The sequence below is a fragment of the Sphaeramia orbicularis genome, chromosome 24, assembly GCF_902148855.1.
Source record: "Sphaeramia orbicularis chromosome 24, fSphaOr1.1, whole genome shotgun sequence".
Lineage (NCBI taxonomy): Eukaryota > Metazoa > Chordata > Actinopteri > Kurtiformes > Apogonidae > Sphaeramia > Sphaeramia orbicularis.
This window is the reverse complement of record NC_043979.1, coordinates 45,670,347-45,693,790: the sequence shown is the minus strand read 5'-3', so window position 1 is coordinate 45,693,790 and position 23,444 is coordinate 45,670,347. Positions and strand designations below refer to the sequence as shown.

Genomic DNA, 23,444 nt, shown 5'->3' with positions numbered 1-23,444 from the left:
AAACAGAGGCGCTCTTTCAAACGCTAAAAGAGGAAACGGATTCCTCTGTGGCAGCACTTCCACTATGAATGTCCCGCAATGTGCATCTGCAACATGCTTCTGTCATCGCTTTGCCATGCTGAGCTGCTTAAAATCTGATTGGCTGCAGGGGTGGATGGGAGGGGTCGTGGGAGGGGCTGACAGGGCAGGATGTTTTAATGCTGCATTCACATCGTATGGAAACTGTGACTCCGTATTGAAGAAAATGTTTCGTTTATGACAAAATATCTGAAACGCTGGCTCAAAGTGACGTTTTTTTTTCTCCCAGTTTTTCCTTTTTCTATATAATGCAAATGCAGCATTAAGCGCCGTGTTACTCTGCAACAGTGAACCATGACCATAATGTCGCTGGGCCCATTTCAGCAAGACTCCACGTCCAGAATGGATGTTACAGACGCTTTTCTATGAATTTGTTAATTCACTCAGAATTATCACACACACGAGTTGATATAATCTGTCAGAACATGTGTATTTTATGGCACCTGTAATTTATACCAGTTCAGTTGAATGGACCCGTGATGCTTCATTAACAAACTGCTGTCCCACAACCAAATAACACAGGGGCGTCAAACTCATTTTATTTTAGGTTCCACATTCAGCCCAATTTGATCTGAAACAGGCCGGACCATTAAAATGATAACATATTAACCTATAAATAATGTCAACTCCAAACTTTTCTCTGTGTTTTAGAGTGAAAAAGCTAGAATTACATAATGAGAGTATTTTAATCAACAAAATGTGAATAATTACACATTATTGTGTAACCTGAAATTTCTCAGGCAAATTAAGTGAAATTTTAACAATATTCTGCCTCAGTTTATTATTTACACATGTACGTTACAACTTACAGATCACAGAGGATCTACAAATGCACCAAACATTTAATAACAGGCAGAATATTGAGATATTAGTGGCTTTTCCGTTGGACATCTGTGCAAAATGTTACTAAATGTCAAAAAAACAGAGGTGCGTGATGTTGGTTTTTCCATTAAGTCACAAATGCGATGATTTGTTTATTTTATGCCGCGAGATGACACGAGAAGTCATTCCATAAACATGGCGACAAACGTAAATATGGCGTTGATTTACAGATATATTCATTACTATTATATATTACCCCTCTATTCAGTACTAAATTTAAAAATGATAGGGTTTCCTGGTGTTTCTTTTAAAACTCTTCCTCTTCACTTGTTGTAATGTCCGGAGCGTGCGGAAAAAGGTCTTCCCATTGCAGTTTTGCATGATATTCCAATTTCACTAATCCGAAGAACCACCTCTTGCCAGCGCGAAAACTTTTCATGGAAAGACTAGAGTTGGGGCGAAATTGTCATTTTTCCATTAGATACATTTTATGCACAAGTTACATTCGCGCAATTTGAGGGTCAGTGGAAAAGCCACTATTGAGACATTTCAAACAAAGAGAAATATTTGTAGTTGTCATTATTTATTGTTTATCATGATCGTATTTTACTGGTCTGAGCCACTTGACATTGACTTGGTCTGTATGTGGAACCTGAACTAAAATGATTTTGACCCCTTTAACTAATATCTGTTAATTTCGTCAGTGTAATTTTTGCTTTTCATGGGCCGGATTGGACGCTTTGGCGGGCTGGTTTTGACCCACGGGCTGTATGTTTGGCACCCCTGAAATAACATTTAAAAGCATTGAGTGTGGAAAACTTAGATACTAGATGTTAACTATTGAAACCCATTATAACATCTGAAATAAGAGCAAGTTCATTTTCTATCACGTCCAAAAATGACCTTCATTTTACTCCAGATGAATTTTCAGTCTTGAGGATTGATTCACCTTTGACAGGTTTACATAATTTGATTTTTCTAGATGCAAACTGCATTTTCTGCCACAATTATTAGCTCATTACTTTGTTTCTTAAAGTTATTGACTGATTTTTGGACAAGTTGAGCTCAAAGTGATAGGATTGAGACTGATTTCTGCACAAAACATGTAAAATTGCTTTGGTTAAAAACAGTCAATGGAATAAAAATCACAGTTTCAGTAGTGACATGACATTTTTAACACATGATTTTTTTAAAACAGTCTTTTTATTCAACATTTTCAAAATCATAACAGTCCAGCACAGTACATATACAGGTTGTGTGAAATATAGAGCAAATCTAAAATACGTCCACAGTATTGATCTCAAAAGTCCTTATTGGGTCTATTTCAGGCAGTTGTCTGAGTTTCCAGATACTCCAACACTTTGCCAGACTTTGCTGTAAAGACATCCTTCTCATCGTTAATGTAAAATCTGTCTTTCCAGAGAAATATAGTGTGATATCAAAGACTGAAGGAGGTTCTTCTACTATACATTTGGTCACCACAACCTTTTGGCCCAGCATTAACACGTCATTTTATTTAATTTTTTAATATATGTAAAAATTAACACATCATTTTTCCATAAAGCCTCATATTCTTTTAACAAAATTTGAATAGAACACGTTATTGAGCTCCACATAAAAAATAAAAAAAATCTAGATAATTCTAATAACGGCAACAGAAAAATGTGTAAAATGACAATATCATTTTCATCTATTGAAACACAGAGGTTTATTTGTCAGAATCACCAAATATCCTTTAAATTATTAATTAAAATGAAACTAGATTAGAGATATGAATCTTTCTGCTCTGTTTATTTGGTTGTGGGACCGCAGATTACACAGATTTGGTGAAATTGTCTTTTATAAATGGGAAGATGAGTTCTTGTTTGTGTTTACGGGGGGCTGGTTGTGTCTGACTGGGTGCAGCGGTGACTGTAGATTATGGGATGTTTCAGGGTGTGGTAGATGTTTTCGAGGCATGTTTTTTTTCCTCCTTACTTTTGCTCTTAAAAATACAAACATTGAGCCGTATGGTGGGATGGTGGTTGTGTGAATTTGGGTGAAGGAGCTCATAACAAGCCACAAATGAACACAGCAGAGAGAGAGAAAAAAAAAAAAAAAAACTTCAGTAATGTTTTCACTTTACTGTATGTCCTCCTCCCTTCTCTGATTTCTCCTCAGTTTCTCCCTCCTCCTCCTCCTCCTCCTCCTCTCCTGCCCTTCTTTTATCTAGTTTTATTAATATCTCTTGCTCCCCTCCCCTCCCGTCCCGTCCTCAGTATTTGGGTTTGTTTTCTCCTTTTCCTTCCTCCGTTCTCTCTGTTTTTGCCATCTCTCCCCCCCTCCCTCTCCCTCTCTCTCACTCTCTATTCTCTTCTTGTCGTTCTTCAGCAGCAGACTGCTGTCCCAGCTATCTCTGTTCTAGACTTGGTATGTTCTTCCTGTTAATGACGAGTATCCTCCCCCTTCCCCACATCCCTCCCTGTTTTCTGTCTGGGCTGCCCACCTGCCCGTGTTTCCTATTCGTCTCCCCCCCACCCATCTGGACTACTGTCGTCGTTTCATTGGGCGGGAGGCGGGGAGGGGGGCGGGGGTTCAGAGCCAGGTGCTGAGCCACGATTGGCTGTCCCAGGATGCTTGATGTGGTTTTGGCTGGGGAAGCTGTCCATCTCTTTGTCCACTCAAAACACCTGCTGTTGGGGGGGGGTTAAACCGGTGATTAGACTCAAAATCCTGTTGTTTCCAAAAGCGCTGAAACTGATGGGATTCCAGTCAGCAGACGTGTTTTGAGTGCATACGGAGGTGACGCCTGCATGGCTGAATGCATCACAGGGGGCGTCCAGGTTGAGATCCATGCATGACGGTCGGGACGGACGAGTCCTGGTGTCCATTCATTTGTCCACCCATCCATCCATCCATCTGTGTGTGCACAGCTGAGCATTTGTCTATTCTGTTTAAAGGGTCAGTTCACTACAAAAACAAAAACGTTTTCCACTTCACATTATTAAACCCTGCAGGTAGGGATGTAACCATATGAAAATGTCATATCACGGTTATCATTATTATCACGGTATTGTTGAAATGTGCTCGAAATGTTCAGAAAGTACTAATACCCACACTGAAATAATTTAACCAAGTTGTATTTCGAAAAAAAAAAAACTAACTAATAATAATAATATAATAGGCACAATGTACTTTCTGTTGCAGAAACATTCAAATATTAACATGTAAACATCAAACATACACATGTGCATTCAAGATGACACCTTATGGCCATTGTTTGACTCTTTTTCATATCAAGTTTGAGTTGTTCTAGTTTCTTTTTCATAGATAGATAGTCTGTCTCTGTCTGTGCGCTTGAATTTCCCTCGGGATCAGTAAAGTATCTGTCTATCTATGTATCTATCTTGAACCAGGTCTCTCACTCTCTCTCTTTCTCTTTCCAAGTGCGATAATCAAGCACGGTTATCAAGATAATAAGAATTTAAATGGTAATGCTAACCATCAGGAATTTTATTGCGGTTTATCGTTATACTGGTAATCATTACATCCTTACCTGCAGGTTATTCTGGATATCATTGAATTTTATTTAACCTTTATTTAATCAGAAAAAAAGACTCGTCGTTACAGAAAATCGTAATAATAATAATACATTTTATTTATAGGAGCCTTTCTTGGCACTCAAGGACACCGTACAGTAAACAAGGAGAAACAACCAATAAAACAGAGTAGATTTCATCCATACATCCACTCTAAAAACATACATAAAACACTGTACTAATAACATACGTATAAAACAATTTAAGTAAAATAAATGCTTTTGTCATATTTGTCATACAAATATGTCATACAATATTTTATGTGGAACAGTTCTGCATTAACCTATCAAAGTATTTAGATTTATGTCAAATAGTTCATTGATTGCTCACTTAAATTATACCAAATGGGTTTAACTGTAAGGAATTAATAGTTTTATTTACACTGAATAAATACATGTTAGAGTTAAATTTTAAAAAAACAAGTCAAATGCATTACCTTAGATACATTTCTGAGTCAAATCAGACACATTTTCATTGTCCCTGGTGTTAAAAAACACTGAATCCCATGATGCAACACTCCTTCAGGACAGTGATGAAAATGACATGTTGTGTGTGTGATCAAATATTTGTGTTCACCCCTCAAAAAAAAAAAAACAATGCCCGCGTCACCTGTAATTTGTCATTTTTAGTGCATTTATGGTGATGTTTATCTTCTATGCTCTCGTTTGCACAGGCATCCAGTTTAAAAACTAATCAGATCATGGACAGAGCTGCTTGTTTTATGCATTTTGACATTAAAAAACATTATTCAGTCATTTTTCAGTTTGTGTTAACTTTACATTCAGTCTTTAACCTTAGATTAACCTTTAAAGCACTGTCATGATCCAAAACATATAACACTGGTCAACAACAAATTTATTGTTTAAGTTTTTTGAGCTGATGTAGGATCATTCTGGTGTGCTGAATCCAAAAATCACATTAATTTTGCTCAGTCAGGTCAACTTTCTGAACTATGCTACATATTGGCTTTTTAACATTTTTGCTTACATTTATGGGCATTTTTACATCATATGATACAAAATTCTTTCATATTTCTTGCAATAAACGAGTTCTGAAGATTTTACTGTTGCCAATTTATGATGAATGTTTTTTTTAATATTACAGGTGAATGAAATGGCTTCGACTAGAAGATCTTGCAAAAATAAGCCTGATGTATTCTGCTACATCTGCGCTGAATACATAATAAATAATAAATGCATCCTGTTAGAAAATGATTTTTTTTTCTCTTAAAACCTATTTTGGGTGAGAAGTATATAAAAAATCATCTGATAAAGTCACAAAAATGTAATCAATTTTGTGAGAAGTTAAAATTTTTCAAAATCAAATTAGCAAAAAAACCTGACCTGATTGAGAAAAACAGATGTCATTTTTGGATTCAGCGGTGCAAAATGGTCCGAATTCAGCTGAAAAAACCTAGACAACTTGCAAAAAACATTTTAAAACAATTAATCCAAATAATGACCCCGGACACTGAGCCCTGCCTTCAGTTCCACTCAGTTTTCTTTGTCCTGGTTCCAGTTCTGATAAGTGGAAGAATGTTTTTGTGTATTTTTAGGTGAACTGAACCTTTAACCACCATTCAGCCAAAAGAAAGAGTCTGTTTGTTTTGTGTATCACCAAATTCCTCTGAGTTTACTGTGTTGCGATGTACGTATTATTGTCAGAGTGTTTCTGCAACAGCCTGTGAACCTTTCAGTTACTTTGGGTGCGTTTGATTTCCTCTCCTCTTCAGAGGTGTTTTCTAACAGATCGACTGCACCTGAGGTGACTGAACGCTGGTCTTTGTTTTCTGCTCTGCTCCGGGCGCTGCTGGTGTTTTTGCATGTTGTTGTCGTTGTTGTTGTCGTCGTCTGCATGTTGAGCGGTGTGTCTGCGTGTGCTGTGTGTTTGCAGTGCACACTGCTCCTCCCTCCTGGAGCAGTCCTGTGAGACAAATCCAGCGTACTTCACATTACACAGAATATGTTAGTCAACATTAGTGTCTGAGCAGTTTAACGGAGTCACCAGATGTGGGTAAATGTACTCAGATGAAAAAAAAAAAAAAAAGACAAAAGTATGTGGACATGTTGAATTTAGGTGTTTCTTTTCTAACAGGGGTCCAGGATACAAAACAATAATGACTAATGTCAGAATATAGTTTTATATTGGGATAAATATCATTACATTGATTAGTATGGTTTAAATTGTGTTCTTTGTTTCCAAAAAATCTCAGAGATGGTTTTTATTTAAATTCTCTCAATATCGTTGTTTTTTTTTTTAAATCCATGACTGATTTTAAATGTTCTACCTCTAAATTTCTAAAATATTTTTCATGCTCTGACTGTAAATAATAACCATTACTTTCTTCACATCTCATTGTGGAAGAAAAATCTCCCATTAAACTTTAAGGAAATATTGATGTTTATAAACTATATGGACATAAATATTGGGACGCATCATGTCCACAGCTGTAAGATGTCCTGTTCATGAGGATTTGAGATAAAAACATCAATATTTCCTCAATAAAAGTGAGATATAAAGAAAGTAGATGTTTAGTTGTGGTAGAAAATTATTTACAGTCAGAGCATGAAAAATATTTTAGAAATTTAGAGGAAGAATATTTGAAATCATAGTCATAGATATATTAAAAAAAACTCAATGTTGCAAGAAATTATGTAAAAACCATCTCTGAGGCATTTTAGAAGCAGAGATAACAATTTAAACCAAACTAACTAGTGCAATGTAATGATATTTATCCCAATGTAAAACTATATTCTGACTTTTGTCATTATTGTTTTGTATCCCAGACCCCTTTTAGAAAAAAACCACCTGAATTCAACGTGTCCACATACTTTTGTCCACGTAGTGTAAATGTATGGGCTTCCTCTGACATGACTGCGATACTGACTGTGTGTTTGCATGTGTGACTGTCTTTGCGTGCCTCTGGCCATGTCGTTCTCTGTGTGCGTGGCGTCTCATCAGTTGCAGGACGAGGAGCGACGGCGTAAACAGCAGCTGGAGGAGATTCGTAAGCGGGAGGCGGAGGAGCGAGTGAAGCAGGAAGAGGAGAGGAGGTGGAGGGAGGAGGAGAGAGCCAAACGAGAGGCCGAGGAGAAGGTCGGTTCAGACGCTTTAACACAACTTCAACCGCAGCATGTTTAATTTCATACATGACAGCGATATGTGTCGGTACATATATGTGTGTCTGAACAAATGTCAGGTTTCGACTTTTATTTTTCTGCCAAAAAGCACAAACAGTGTCATTTTTTAGACCTGTCCTTATCAGTGTGAAACTTTTAGAATATTGTATTGAGTTACATTACGATTTACAGTTATATTGTTTTAAAATGCAGCCCAATTTACATGTAATAATATTAAAACCAAATCTAGTGCCTAGTATAGCAAACATACATAATGTAAGTTGGTTAAAACAGAAGCTGAACTAACTAAAGAAAATGCTTTATTATGCATCTTTTTGTCAACTTTCTGCTTGAAATGACGCAAGTGCATCTAGGATTAAAAAAAAATCCCAAATGAAAAAACTTCAAAAATGGAAGTTAGCAGATTTGGCTTCATTACATAAAAAGAGGTTAAATAAGTTTGTAAAATATAAATAAATGTAATATTCAGCTTCATAAAGACATATTAGTTTAGTTAACAAAACATACAGAGCCAGTTTGTCACTCTTTTTCTTTAAGTTTTAAAGAAAAAAAGACTAAATGGCTTTTTCTCAAGTCCTTACATCAAATCCACACATTGTTGCTGTTAAGTGCTCATTGGGAAAATGCATGTCAAATATATAATTTCATATATTTTATCAATTAAAATGACCAAAACTTCAAAAAGGAAGTTATCAGATTTGACTTCATTACATAAAAAGAGGTTAAATGACTTTATAAAGTATAAATAAATGTAATATTCAGCTTCATAAAGACATACAGTCGCGGAAAAAAGTTATTAGACCATCTAAAGTCATCAGAAACAATGATTTAGCAGTCCAGTCCTAACTCCTGTGTGTATCATGTGACTGAAACAGAAAAGAAAACATGGAATGTCTAAAAGCACAGTTTTTGTCAGTACAATGCCATAGATACTGATGGAAGAACTGAAGTGATTTTGCTTATTAACAAGAAAACATGTTAAATGGATAGATATCAGCTCTGAAATTAAACTACTATGAGCTGTTTTTGCTGTTCTCGTTACATTTGTCCAAACAAACGTACCTTCAGTTATACCAGGCATTAAACTGAACAAGAAACTGAGGAAAACAAGGGTGGTCTAATATTTTTTTCCACGCCTGTATTAGTATAGTTAACAAAACATACACAGCCAGTTTGTGTCACTTTTTTCCCATAAGTTTTAAAGAAAAAAAGACTACTTCTTCTTTTTTTCCAAGTCTTCAATTAAATCCATGTTACTGTTAAGTGCTCATTTGGAAAATGTATGTCAAATTCATAAGTTCTTATTTTTTGTAAATTAAAATGACCAAAACTTCAAAAAGGAAGTTATCAGATTTGGCTTCAGGGTTAAATAACTTTATAAAGTATAAATAAATGTAATATTAAGCGTCATAAAGACATATTAGTAGAGTTAACACAACATACACAGCCAGTTTGTGTCACTTTTTCACTTAAGTTTTAAAGAAAAAAAGACTTAATGGCTTTTTATTAAGTCCTTAAATTAAATCCATGTTGCTGTTTGGAAAAATAGATGTCAAATACATGAGTTCTTATTTTTTGTAAATTAAAATGACCAAAACTTCAGGAAAAAAGTTATTAGATTTGATTTCTTTACATAAAAAGAGATTAAATGACTTGATAAAATATAAATAAATGTAATATTCAGCTTCATAAAGACATGTTAGTATAGTTAACAAAACATACACAGCCAGGTTGTGTCACTTTTTTCCTTAACTTTTAAAGAAAAAAAAAGACTTAATTGCTATTTATTAAGTCCTCACACTAAATCCACACGTCGCTCTTTGGGAAAATAGACTTAATGTTAGTTTTTTTGTCACTAGATTTCAGTCTTTTTAATCTAATAATGTGTCATTATTTATAAAAATGATTCAGTTTGGTTTGATAATTAACCTGTCTTGTTCTTTCTTCATTAGCCTTTGATAAGACGCGGTCAATGTAAAATAAATAAATAAGTATTTTGGATTCCGCAAAACGACCAGTGGTCCGATCACGTGTCCACCCGCCCATCTTTGTCTCACGTGTTAAATCAAACATACATTATTTTGTGCGTGTGTCGTCGTTCTGGTGTTTGTTCCGTTGGATTCGAATAAACCAGCGATCGGACCACTGCTCGTTTTCAGAACGGAAATCAAGAATCGTTTATCGACTTACGTTTATCTGTTAGACTTTAAAGTACGAATTGGACAAAAGCAACAATGACAGCTTTATTAACATGTGTATGACATCATGTTTAAGATTGTTTTGATGTATTTTTCTGATATTTATTTGTTTTTGTTTTTTTACTGTTTAAAATGTCCAATTGCATGTCCTCATCCTGTGCACCCCCCCACCCTATGTGATGTTTTTGCCGTGTCATGTCTGTATTGTGCCCCCACCCACCTTGAGCATGGGACTCCCATCATGTTGTTGTTGTTGTTGTTATTGTTGTCAGTGTACGTCAGGAAATTCAGTTGGGTTTTTTTTGGGGTAGACGTTATGATTTGGTCAGGTTTTGTTTCAGTTTTTTTTGTTGAATTCATTTATTTTTTTGTTACCATTCCATTCAGCATCGCTTCAGAAAATACTTTTAGGGAATGCCGCCCACCCTGCCACTCCTCCCAAAACCACATGCTTTATATTCAGGTCATTCACACACACACACACACTCATAAATACACATATATAAACCCACCACCCTGCCTCATGCCCACCCTCAGCCATCCATACTCCACACATTCACCCACTCATCGAAAAACCCACGCACCCACTAATCCCTCCCAGTTTCTTCAGATTCCACCCGCTGAATCAGGGTTATCGGGGGCGAGGACCTCGACCGCACACGAAAACGGACCAAAAAAATGACGTCTTGACACCGGCGGCGGCGTCACAGAAGCACATGTGACCCGGAGCAGCTGGTCCGGCTCCAAACCCAGAAATCTAAACACAAGTCGCCCCCACCCGCCCCACCCGCTGTGGATTCATGTGTGAGCAGCTCACAGCTCAGGGTGGGCCGGGATCACAGACCTGCCCGCAAAAACCATTTAACACACACACACACACACACACACACATATGGACACACACAGCGATGGTGGTAGACAGGGTGGTCCAGTGGGCGGAGCCAGGCCACGGTACAGCCAATCCAGTCCTAGTGTCAGACCACGATCAGCGTCAGGGGTTTGAAGAGGTTTCGTCTCAGATTTGTTGGAAGCTCAGAATAGATTTTGGCTCAGTTTAGTAGAAAAATACAACTTTATTAACTGTATTTTGTCACCGATAGAACAATAGAGTCTTTATTTTTTACTATTATCCTTATTGTCAGGCCAAGGAAGACCAGTTCGATCCATCTGAGTCCAGGGGCTTCTGCTGTAAAACTGTTAAATGCAGAGAGTTTGGCATTTTGTTCAATAGAATAGAATAGAATAGAATAGAATAGAACAGTCTGTTCTATTCTATTCTATTCTATTCTATTCTATTCTGCTAACCCTAATAGAATAGAATAGAATAGTACAGGGCAGAATATTATAGAACAGAGCAGAATAGAATAGAATAGAATAGAATAGTAGAACAGAGCAGAATAGAATAGAACAGAGCAGACTGTTCTATTCTATTCTGCTCTGTTATATTCAATTCTATTCTTCTCTTCTATTCTCTTCTGCTCTGTTCTATTCTATTCTGTTCTATTCTATTCTTCACTGTTCTATTCTAGAAATAGAATAGAACAGTCTGTTCTATTCTATTCTATTCTATTCTGCTAACCCTAATAGAATAGAATAGTACAGGGCAGAATATTATAGAACAGAGCAGAATAGAATAGTAGAACAGAGCAGAATAGAATAGAACAGAGCAGACTGTTCTATTCTATTCTGCTCTGTTCTATTCTGTTCTTCTCTGTTCTATTCTATTCAATTCTATTCTTCTATTCTCTTCTGCTCTGCTCTGTTCTATTCTATTCTGTTCTATTCTATTCTTCACTGTTCTATTCTAGAAACAGAATAGAATAGAATAGAATAGAATAGAATAGAATAGAATAGCCTTTATTGTCAATGTGTGTGCAATGAAATTAAGAGTACTATTCCAGTCAGTGCAAACTATGAATAAAAAAAACTAATACATAAGAAAATCAGAATACAGCAAATATAAAATTCCAAAAAATAAAATAAGAATAAAATATATACGAATAAACACAATATTAACAACATGAACAGTATGTATATGTGAACAAAAAGTTATTTCTGCTGCTCGAGGTTAAAGTAATACGATAAATAAAAGTAGGTTAATTACATTACAGATATCATGTTTACAGATGAGGTAATGAAATAAAGTTTTATTATTTTTACATTTAGTGACATAAATATTCACATTATCATTTTATCCTGATGAGGTTACCACAATTAAGTGAAGCTTTTAGTATAATCACACGTAAAATCAGGACACAATACAGCCATGAACAACAAAAGACAATTTGTTTTTACATATTTTATATCTTAAATCTAGATCTATTTTCAGTCTTAAATAATACCTGAATTTAGATGAGATGAGATTAGATTAGATTAGATTAGATTAGAGCCCTCAGGAAATTGAGGTTCCAGTTGCAGCACAACAACGAATGTATACATATAAGAAATGTTACAAGAAAATAGTAATAACAATAAAAATATAAAAACAGTAGTAAAAAGAGGTCAGTTGCACATTAGAAAATACAAGTAGAACAAAGTTGTAATAATGAAATAATAATAATAAATAAAAATAATTATGTAATTATGTTATAATATAATTTGCACAGTATGTAATATATATGTGTATATAATTTATAATGAAGTGATAATAGTATTAGTAGCTGTAACAATAATATGCAAGTAATAAGTAATATAAGTAGTAATGATTATAAGCAGTAAAAAAAAAAAAGAATAATAACATAAACCAACAAACATTGCACACTAGAGTAAACAATAAACAATGTAGCAATGGCCAAAAAACAAAACCTCCTATCTACAAATTTTTAGAGTTTGAGTTTTCACATTAAATGGTGAGAACAAGGATGATATTGTTAACACATAATATAGAAAGAGAGTCTGAGAACAGTAGAATATGCTTGGATATCTTTAACAAAGAGCATGCTATAATAAAACTAAACTTTTTTTTTTGTTTGTTTCCTGAAAAAAGTGATTTTTTCAGATAGGTTTTGTATTCTGGCCATCGATAAACAACATTCCACCACAGTCCCACTGAACAGACATGGAGCACAGGTCTAAACTCCTCCTCATCCTCTACATTTAAAAATCAGAACTGAAAATAAACCACCAGTTTTACAACTGAAGCCCCTGATGGAGGGTCAGTTCGATCAGATCCGTAGGCATTTGTTTCCTCCGATGGTTCGTCAGATCAGCTGTAGTTAGAATCCGTACCTCTAGTAGAACCGTGTGATGGAGTCCCCTGGGTGTTTGTGTGGCTGATTGGCCCGTTAGCGACCTGTAGTGAGCTGAGAGCCAATCAGAGTGGAGCGTACTAACAGGTTGTCCCTCCCCCAGAGGAGACAGGAGGAGGAGTACTACACTCGCCTGGAGGCCGAGCGGCGCCGGCAGCACGAGGAGGCCGAGAGAAAGCTGCTGACGCCAGACGAGCCGGCCGGTCTGTATCGGCCCCCGCTGCCCCGGGATTACCAACCCCCCGCCCCGCACAACCCTACTAACACCCCCCCGCCCCCCCCACAGAGAAACACCTCCTACCTCAAAACCCAGGTCGCCTCCCCCGACACGCTCTACACCGCCAAGTTTGTCTCCTACGCGGGCGATGAGGAAGACGAGGAGGAAGCCACCACCAAAGCAGGGAGTGGCGGCGGCCAATCAGGTCAGGTGAAGCTGTCGGCGACCCGGAAGTCGTACGGCGACCTCCCGGCCTCCGTCTCGCCAAATCACAGCAAGCCTCAGCCGCCGCCCACTGCGCGCAAGCCCCGCCCTCTTTCTGACGGCATCTTCCTGTCTGGCTCGTTCCAGCCGCCAGTCAACAACTCCAACAGTACAGGCCCCCCCCTTCCTGCCAAACCCAGCTCCATGCCCCCCGGAGGCTTTAAAGGTAGAACCAGGGAGAGGAGAGCGGAGTCAGGAACGCCACAGCGCCCTCTACAGCTCCCATCCCTCCCTCGCATCCACTCACCTCTTCACTTCCGTAGTCGCTCCTTCATGGTTTAGAGCTGTCATGTGTTTGTTTTCACTTTGTTTTCAGTGCGGAGGCGTTCTGCCCTTCACCACCACCTTCTACTTTTTCCCCTCTTTACATGTTTGTCCACATTTTTTTCAATTTTTGTCGTCGATCAAGTTTTTATTTATCGTTTGTTTTTTTTTTTGTTGTTTTTTTTTATATGTGGAAATTTTCCTCCCTCTTTTCAGGCAAATCAGTATGTGTTTGGTTTTTTGTGTCCTGTCCGCGGGTGTAGCGCTGTTCGTTTACGTACCGGAGCGCACCTTTGACGCAATAAGTTGTGACTATTTCGAAGGTTTTAAAGCAGATTTACAGACAGCACGAATACATAGGACTTCATATCAGATTAGGTCAACCCATCACAAATCGCAAAATCAAAATTAATGCTTGATTGCTCAAATTATCGTGAATATACACTATGTGGACAAAAGTATTGGGACACGTTGAATTCAGGTGTTTCTTCTGCAAAACAACAATGATAAATGTCATAATATAGTTTTATATTGATATAAATATCATTGCATTGATTAGTTTGGTTTAAATTGTTATACCTCAGAGGTGGTTTTGACTTAATTTCTCTCAACATTGATTTAGTTTTTTTTATCCATGACTATGATTTTAAATGTTCTTCCTCTAAATTTCTAAAATATTTTTCAGGTTTTGACTGTAAATAATAATTTTCTACCGCAACTAACCATCTACTTTCTCTACATCCCACTGAGGAAGAAAAATCTACCATTAAAACTTTGAGGAAATATTGATGTTTATAAACTACATGGACGAAAATATTGTGACACATGTAAGATGTCCTGTTCACCCTGATTTGACATATAAACAACAATTTTTTGTTCAATATTTTCTCCTTATTATGATATTAGTCATTATTGTTTTGTATCTCAGACCCTTGTTAGAAAAGAAACACCTGAATCTAACGTGTCCACATACTTTTGTCTATATTGCGTATATCAGATTAGTTTGTCACAAATCGCTAAATCCAGATTAGTGCTTGCTTTAATTGTTGTGACTATATCTCTCATTGCTAAATGGTGAAATAATGCATATTGACACTGTTCTGTAATTGTTGGTCGACCTTGTACAGTTTCGATAAAACTATGTTGGATCATGTTTTACCTTAAGTTCACATAGACAGAAACCCAATCATCATGGTGAGAATATTACATCACAGTTGGACAAAAAACTTAGCAACGTCAAAGATTTTATTGCATTTAACACAGCATAAAGGAATGTAGGCGGACGTATGTAGTACTAAGAACAACCTACGCAACAAAATTTAAGGTGTGTTGGTTTAATAATCTGCAAAACAGATTGTTTTAAAGATATTTAATTTTTTAAAATATTTTTTTAGAATGGAATAGCTTTTATTATCATAAGGAATGTTACTCCAGTCAGTGCAACGATATGAACAAAAAAAAAAAACAGCAGTATGTCTGAAAATAAGAATTGAGCGGATATAAAATTACAAGAACTAAAAATTAGATAAGAAAATAGAATATCAAATATTATAAAGTAAAATAAGAATAGAACTAAAAGGAGACTAAAAAATAGACATAAAATATGAATCAACACAATTTTAATATCAGTATGTAACAGCCTTTATATCTATGAACAGTATTTATATCTATATATCTGTCTATCTCTCTCGATATATGCATATAAAAAGAGAGACAGATTTATATAGTGTGTCTATAGTATCTATAGTATGTCGATCTATGAAAACAGTATGTGTATCTATATGTATAGTATGTCTATAGTTTCTATAGTATGTATATCTATGAACTCAGGTCTATGTAAAAACAGTACATTTATGTGTAGATAAATAATAATGACAAATGTCATAGTATAGTTTTGTATTGGGATGGATATCATATTGATTATTGATAATTAGTGTAGATAATAGACTGAATAAATCTTACATAATTATTGCCATAACAGTGGATTTTGCACCAGTTGCAGACCAGTACAGGTTGTTGCTAACCAGTCAACACACTTTAAATGTCAACGTTGCCCATTCCATTTATTTTTGCGGGATTACAGGAGGGATTTAGGAATTGTTCGACCTTCAAACGTTCAAAAATATTTCCGAAATCCAACCAGGAAATGCGAAAAACACCTTTTTCTGATTTACAGAAAACTACGGCGCAGCTTCGTCGCGGTGCGCTCCGACGGCACTACACCCCCGTTCCCGTCCACAATCATTTTTTCCCCCCTCCTCATCGTCCTCCAATCATCACCCCCCCCAATCAGCACTAGCCAACAGAAAAAAGCAATCGATAATCACGCCACCACTTTTCGCTGCAGATTGAGACCCATCAGAGCCAATCGTAGTACTGTTGGTGTTGTCGCTCGCCGCCTCCTTTGTGTCTGGTTGGTTGCTGCTTGGGGCGGGGGGCGTGGCCAAGATGTCACTCTGCCCGCCCCCTTCCTGCCCCGTGGCTCTGCTTAGTGGTGTTGGCTTTAAAGGGAAGGAGACACACCATTGGCTTTTTCACGCCCATTAATCACCCGATAAACGGACGCCCTCATTCATAAACACCAACCAAAACGCACACAGCAGCGGTGCGTCGAGTGAACAGCTCCTGGTTTGTCTGTGGCTTTTCAAAGGCGGAAAAACCTCCTGTCAACAAGCGCTTTTTTAACATAATCTGTAAATGACTTCACATGTAGGGAGTCAGGTAAACAATAGAAGCTCAGAATAACACGTAAATGACTCAAATACGGATGAAAAACAGGGATAAAAATTAAAAATATATGTACAGCACAAGTGCATTGATGTCCATAAAGTTGGAATAATTTGGTTTTCAGACACAATCCTGTTTTTATTCATATTTATACACATCTGTCATTACCTTTATCTTTTAATAATGAATCACATTGTCACAGTCATTTCATGAGAAGAGGTACAAATATTTAATTCCATTTATTCCTTAACGGTGTAATAATATAATCAGAGTTTCATTGGAAAAAATGTCCATAGTTTTCCATAACAGAATCACTTTTGTTTTCTTCATAAAGTAATTTAAGTTTAATTCACAGAGACAAAGTAAAACTGATGTAGTGATTTAGAAAATAAAGATCAATGAAATGTATCAGGCATTCAAGAACAGCTGTAAAACTGAGATGGTTCTGCAACTTTTAGGGTTTTTCTCACTCAAAATAGTAAAAAAAAAAATTATTTCTATATGTTTACATGACTACATACTGTTTCAGTGTTTGTAAATGTATTAACAACACAGTCAAAAGGGTGAATTATATGTAAAACTTGCTTTTTTAAAACATTCAACCTCCTGTTTCCATCAAACTTCCTTCCATTAAACCACAGTGACCTCTAGTGGCAGCTATGTGTCACAACAACAGAAATTCCAGAAACGAAAGGTTGGGTTCAGCTTTAATCGTCTCGTAAACATTTTTATCATGAAGATAAAAGTATTTTTTGTTAATGTAGAGCAAATATTTAAAGTGTCTGATTCTCTGGGTTTATCTGGGTTCCTATTTTTTCCCTTCAACAGCCTCTAAATTAACTGAGGTCATACTACATTTCACATCAGACGCACTTTTTTATTCCAGGCATATTGTTAAATTGTAAAAATCAGACAATAAGTCAAATTATTATTAAATGTATTCAGTATCACTTCATGATTTTGGCTTAAAATGCCTAAAAAGAAGTAAAACAAGAATTTTTCAGCCTCTATTCAACGGCTCCAGTGTTATACAGATATGAAAGAAAAAAAACCTGTGCAATTTATGATTATTTAATGTATTTATTAAATTGAAGTTTTTGTGTAGGAGCTGCTGAATGACCTGAAACCAGCTGTTCTTCACAGTACCAGCTACCAGGTCCTGTGTGAACAGAATGAGTTTAAGGTTTTTTAATTCAGTTATTTATCAAAAACAAGAAGTTTTATATAATTTTAATATGTGTAAGTGTTTTTATGTATCACTTCATCATATTATTAGGTTATTCACGGTGCTTTAGAAGCCAATAAGTTATAATACGAGATAAATAATAAGGAAATTTAAGATGAATAGTGAAGAAAATAACAGAAAAAGTGAGAGAATAAGCAAAAGTGAGTTTTAATTCTATTTATTTATGGGTATATTTGACTCGTAATTGTAAGTGTGATGTTATAACCTTTATTTAACCAGGAAAAAAAGCTCATCGAGATTAAAAATGTCTTTTTCAAGAGTGTCCTGGTCAAGACAGCAGCAGAAGTTACACAAAATGGAAATCACATACACATTGAAAATCAGTACTAAAAACAAACTAAAAATTGATAAGAACATATAAAACGTCACCATTATTTTAAAAGTTACTAAAAGTATAACGACAATGCCTCATGGGGTTTTCTGATCTCACCTGCACAAGTTGTTTCTTTGTTTGTCCTAATGTTTGATTTGTTGTTGTGCAAAATAAAATAAATAAATGTTCCTTAAAAGCATCTCAAAGCCAAACCCAATTCAATCAATGAGCAAAAACATCTACGCCCTCATTTGTCCTTTTGCCATTGATTTAAAATGACTGATGTTGACAGGACACGTCAACGAAGCATCAGACAGTGACCAACAGTATCAAAAATACTTCACATTTCTGCGTATTTAACATATTTTTGTGTGCGTTTTGAGCAGCCACAGACAAACGGAGCCTTGAATGCATCACGGTCTGAATCCGACCAGTACCTGAGGTCCAGGAAACGCTGCTTGAGTCCGATCCCCCCTCCATCCCCAAACCCACCCAGGACCTCGTGGGAACGTTGTGTTGCATTCTCACTCAAATCCAGGATCCCACTAACGTCCCCCACTACCCCCCCACCCCCACCCCTCCCCCTCAGTAATAAACGCTGCATGTTCCACTAAATGGACACACACATGCACATGGAACACACTGCACCCTGGCTGCCAGTAACCGGCTTGATGTCTATTGCTTTTTTCCTGCCTGTGCGTAGTTTCCACCAGGCTGCGTCTTTATTTTTTAATTGTCTCTGCTTCCTTCTTCGTTTTGGTAATTTGCCTGTTTCACTCTGTTTCCTCCTGGCTGTCGTCCATGTCTCCTGTCGGTGTGTGTTTGTGTGCGTGTGTATGCGTTCGCTCTCTAACGCTGCAGCTTCTACTAAAACTCCTACAACTCCCACAGGGCTTTGCGGCAGGTTCAGGTGACCCAGCGCCACCTGAGTCTCTGGCTTCCCTGGTGTATGAATCTGCAAATGTATTCAAATGAATGTGACTTGATCAGCTGGCAGCTCCACCGGCGTCTGTCCTCCAAACCAGTTTGACTTTAACCCTTCGATGACCGAGTGTCTGGACCCTCCACTCGTCCATAAATGGGTCAAAACGACCCCAGTTAAAATTATTGTGTTTTTATGACACTTTTGTCAGGTTAAAAATAATCATTTATATTATAATTTGGTCCACAAAAGAAAGATTTCATATTTAATTTTTTTTACTGATTTTATTATTTATTTATTTATTTTACATTTAACAATTTTAAAATGTTTTTTTTTATATATTTTGAAAATTACTAAAGCAAAATGTGTATAGAATGTAATATATAGCATATAACGATAATATCAACACCCATTTAGTGAGTGAGTCCTTTATTGAATGAATCAAAGGTTCAAATGAAATTCCATTGAAAATGAATGTGGATTATTTTTAGATTAGATTTGATTTGGTAAAACTTTATTGATCCCTTGTGCAGAGCCATCAAGAAATTAAAGTTCCAGTAGCAACACAACATGGAATCTACACATAGAAACAAATTATAATAATAACTATTAAATAAAACAATATTGGAAAAAAAAAATGGCAATTGCACATTAGAAAGTATTAGAAACAACAAATAACAGAGTAGTAGTAGTAATAATAATAATAATAATAATAATAATAATATAATAAATTGCTAATTATTTAATATTATGATATGAACAATATGTGTATGTATAGTTTAATAATCAGAATAAAAGTTATAATAAAGTGATGACAGTAATAGTAGTAACAACAATAAATGACTAATAAGTAATGTAAATATGTAAGTGTTAATAGTGATAATAATAATAATAAGCAATATGAAAATTAAATTGACAGTGACGACAAATAAAATATTTCACACTAGATAAAGTCTGTTGCACAACTTTAAAATCCCACTTCCACTGGTGGAGCATTAGACACCTGCTCTATTTGACCCACCTATGGAAGCCTGGGGCAGTAAATACAAAAACTACAATTACATCAACTCTATAAAAGGTAATTATGTATAGAATATGAAATAATACATTTTTATTTCAAAGATATTACAATAAAAACCACCTCACGGGGTCATTTTGACCCACTTATGCATCTAAGGGTTAATAAAACATGGCCTTTTGTTTAAGCCGAGTTCGTTTTCTGATCGGAATAAAACCACAGAAATAATACGACTGACGCCAGTTTGCTTCGGTAGGTGCAGAGAAAGCAAAGGAAGAGCAAAGCCGGGCTTCCTGGGAGATGGATGTTGTAACAAAAGTCAATAAAAAAACACAAAAACAGTGACTTTTTATCGGCCTCTTAAAGGAAAAGAACAACATTGACAACCTTTGAGAATGCATCAAACCCAGTGGAGGGTTCCAGAAGTATAATTTTCCATGTCTTTTGGCTCCACGGTGGAATGTGCCCGGCCTTGAACGGGCCTCGTTTCCCTGTGGTTTCTTTGTTCTCTGCCAGTTTGTGTTTATGTGGTTTTTCGGGACTTGATCGAGTCCCAAACTCCGCTTCAGATCTCAGCGCTGGCTCTATAAAACCTAAACCAGAGAAGGGCCCAGGAGCTGCCAGCTGCAGGAATCCATCTGGGTTCACACCCTGTCACTGTGTCTGCATCTGAACTGAACCACCACCACCCCCCCACCTCCATCCCATCATGCATTTGGACTGTAGTAGAGTTTAAGTCTGGGTGTTAAATGTGTGAGTCCGGGGTTGGAGGTGGATCAGGTAATGAGTACCTGCTGCCGTCTGGTACCGTTCCACTGCTGGTTTCAATCAGAACCACATTCAGACAGGAAGCCTCTGCTGATTGGACCTGTGGTGTCTGTTACCGAGCCTGAACCCACTCAAACCGACTTTTATCGCACACTCACAATATTTGTCTGATAGAAGTCGAAGGTAGCAGTTGGAACATGTGGGATCAGGCTGGCATCGTCTCCACTGAAAAGACCAAAACCAACACAAGTCGCTTTTCCATTCACCTCAAATTGCGGAAATATAACTTATGCATAAAGATTTGCTTAATGGAAAAACAACAATTTCGCCAAAAGTCTCATTTTTTGATTAAAAGTTTTTACGCCATCAAGAGGTAGTTTTTCAGGCCTAGTGCAAATGGTATATCACGCAAAACTGTGGCCTTTTCCTCCATCCACCGACTAGACTCATTCTTTAAAACAGCCCTGGTGGACAGAATAATCGTACGTTGTAGCGATCAAATCCATTTTTTTACCGAATCTGTGAGAAACGACTTTCATTTGGTCACGATTCCCACAATGCACTTGGCGACAAAATTTCTGAAAAGGCCTGAGTGATGTTTCAGTTTATATAAACAAGTAGACTGTTAATGATGCAGTCATCTTTGAAGTTGTTCAAAGACTAATGGATTAGTAGTTGCTTTTCCATTGACCCTCAAATTGCGCCAATATAACTTGCGCTTAAAAATTTGCTTAATGGAAAAACGACAATTTCGCCAAAACTCTCATTTTTCAATTAAAAGTTTTTGCGCCATCAAGAGGTGGTTTTTCGGGCCTGGCACAAATGGTATATCACGCAAAACTGCAATGGAAAGACCTTTTTTCGCAACTACACACAAGTGAATTAAAAAAACGGATGTTGATGTACGTTACAACAAGAGAAGAAGAAGAGGAAATGTGTCGGTATGTGTGGACACACCAGGAAACCCAATCATTTTTTAATTTAGTACGAGATAGAGGGGTCATATATAATAATAATGAATATATCTGTAAATCAACACCATATTTATGTTCATTTCCATGTTTATGGAATAACTTCTCACGTCATGTCGCGATAATATATAAACAAATCATCGCATTTGTGATTTAATGGAAAAACCGACATTACGCACTTCTGTTTTTTTGACATTTAGTAAATATCGGTAAAGTTTTGCGCAGATGTCCAGTGGAAAAGCGACTACAGTTACTTTTACGCAGTTATAGTCTGGCTTTAAATAATCCGAATAAGTGGGAATATATTAACAATCTGTGAGAAACCGCTTTCGTTTGGTCGCCATTCCCACAAAGCACTTAGCGACAAAGTTTCCGATAAGGCCTGAGTGGCGTTTGGGTTTGTTATGTAAACAAGCAGACTGTGTTTATGTTGCAGTCATCTTCAAAGTTGTTCAAAAACAAATGGATTAGTGATAATTAGGATGTGACTAGGGTTTTATAAATTTCAAAAACAAATTGTGATGAAAGTCGTACGCTGCTTTAAACATCCATTTCCAAGCTGAAAAAAAGAAAAAAAGAGAGAAAAAAGAGAAAAGTACTGTAGTACCCCACCCACCCACACTGGTCCACATTCACTTAATTGTGTTATAGCTATTCTATTCTGTTGTGTTTTCTATAGAATCATCATTATTTCTAATATAAATCTTTAAAAATTGACGATCAATATAATATCTAGTGAGATTCATATTGACTTAAACAATCTGCACTTTGAAGACCAGTTCTTTATTTTAAACAAAATGAAAAATGAATAAAAATAAGTGATCATACATTATTTACTCGTCGTTCACTTTATTGCAAAGGAGGATATAGCAATGTTTATGCACATACTGCTGTTTTTATTATTTATTTAAAATAAAGAACTCTGAGGTGTTGGTAGTTTCCAGAAAAATCAGATCTATATTTAATCATCAGTTCATTGTTGGTTTTGGTCTTTTGATCGGATTCGTCGACAGTAAATGAAACATTTTGTGGGATTTATTGGTTCATGCTGGTGGAATTATTTTTACCCAGAAACAAAAAACCTGCAGACTGCAGGGTTGTGAAACATTCGGATCCAGATCCAGACCCAGTCCTGATCCAGTCCGACAGGTTGAGGCTCCAGTTTGGAAAGACACAGGGACACATGAGACTGACTAATGCAACCTAAAGGGGTCAAAGGTCAGGGGTCACCGTCCTCGTGTTCATCCTGTGGACGGAGGCTGAATGAGTCCAGTTGGTCAAACATACGGCCCGCGGGCCAAAACCAGCCCGCCAAAGGGTCCAGTCCAGCCCATGAAATGCAAAAATTACACTTCAAATATGAACAGTGGTGTCAAAATCGTTTTAGTTCAGGTTCCACATACAGACCAGTATGATCTTAAATGGGTCAGACCAGTCAAATAACATCATAATATTTTTTTTTGTTTTGTTTTTGTTTTTTTTAGTAATCTTTTTATTAGGACATATTTTCAGTACACATATCTCTTAGCACAGGTACAAGCATATGTCCGATTTTCCAGTTTTCAAACAAACAAAAACAAAAAAAAACAACTAACAACAAACAAAACATTTTAAACATTAGTTTTAGCATAAAAAAGTAAAATTACATGAAATTGTTTACCTTTACAAAC

General features: G+C 36.5%; 1 protein-coding gene and 1 long non-coding RNA gene across 2 annotated transcripts in view; both read left to right on the top strand.

The window, feature by feature from the left end:
• The window catches only part of LOC115415169 (afadin-like), a 34,119-nt gene that overhangs the window by 1,999 nt on the left and 8,676 nt on the right, over window positions 1–23,444 (top strand). Inside the window, exons 3-5 of the mRNA XM_030128657.1 lie at window positions 3,271–3,309; window positions 7,440–7,574; window positions 13,168–13,267. Of these exons, the coding sequence (XP_029984517.1) occupies window positions 3,271–3,309; window positions 7,440–7,574; window positions 13,168–13,267 (274 nt within the window). The remainder of the gene's footprint in view (window positions 1–3,270; window positions 3,310–7,439; window positions 7,575–13,167; window positions 13,268–23,444) is intronic.
• On the top strand, window positions 19,841–22,855 carry LOC115415171 (uncharacterized). The gene is made up of 2 exons (XR_003934771.1): window positions 19,841–21,052; window positions 22,025–22,855. It is a non-coding gene; the product is annotated as an uncharacterized LOC115415171 (long non-coding RNA).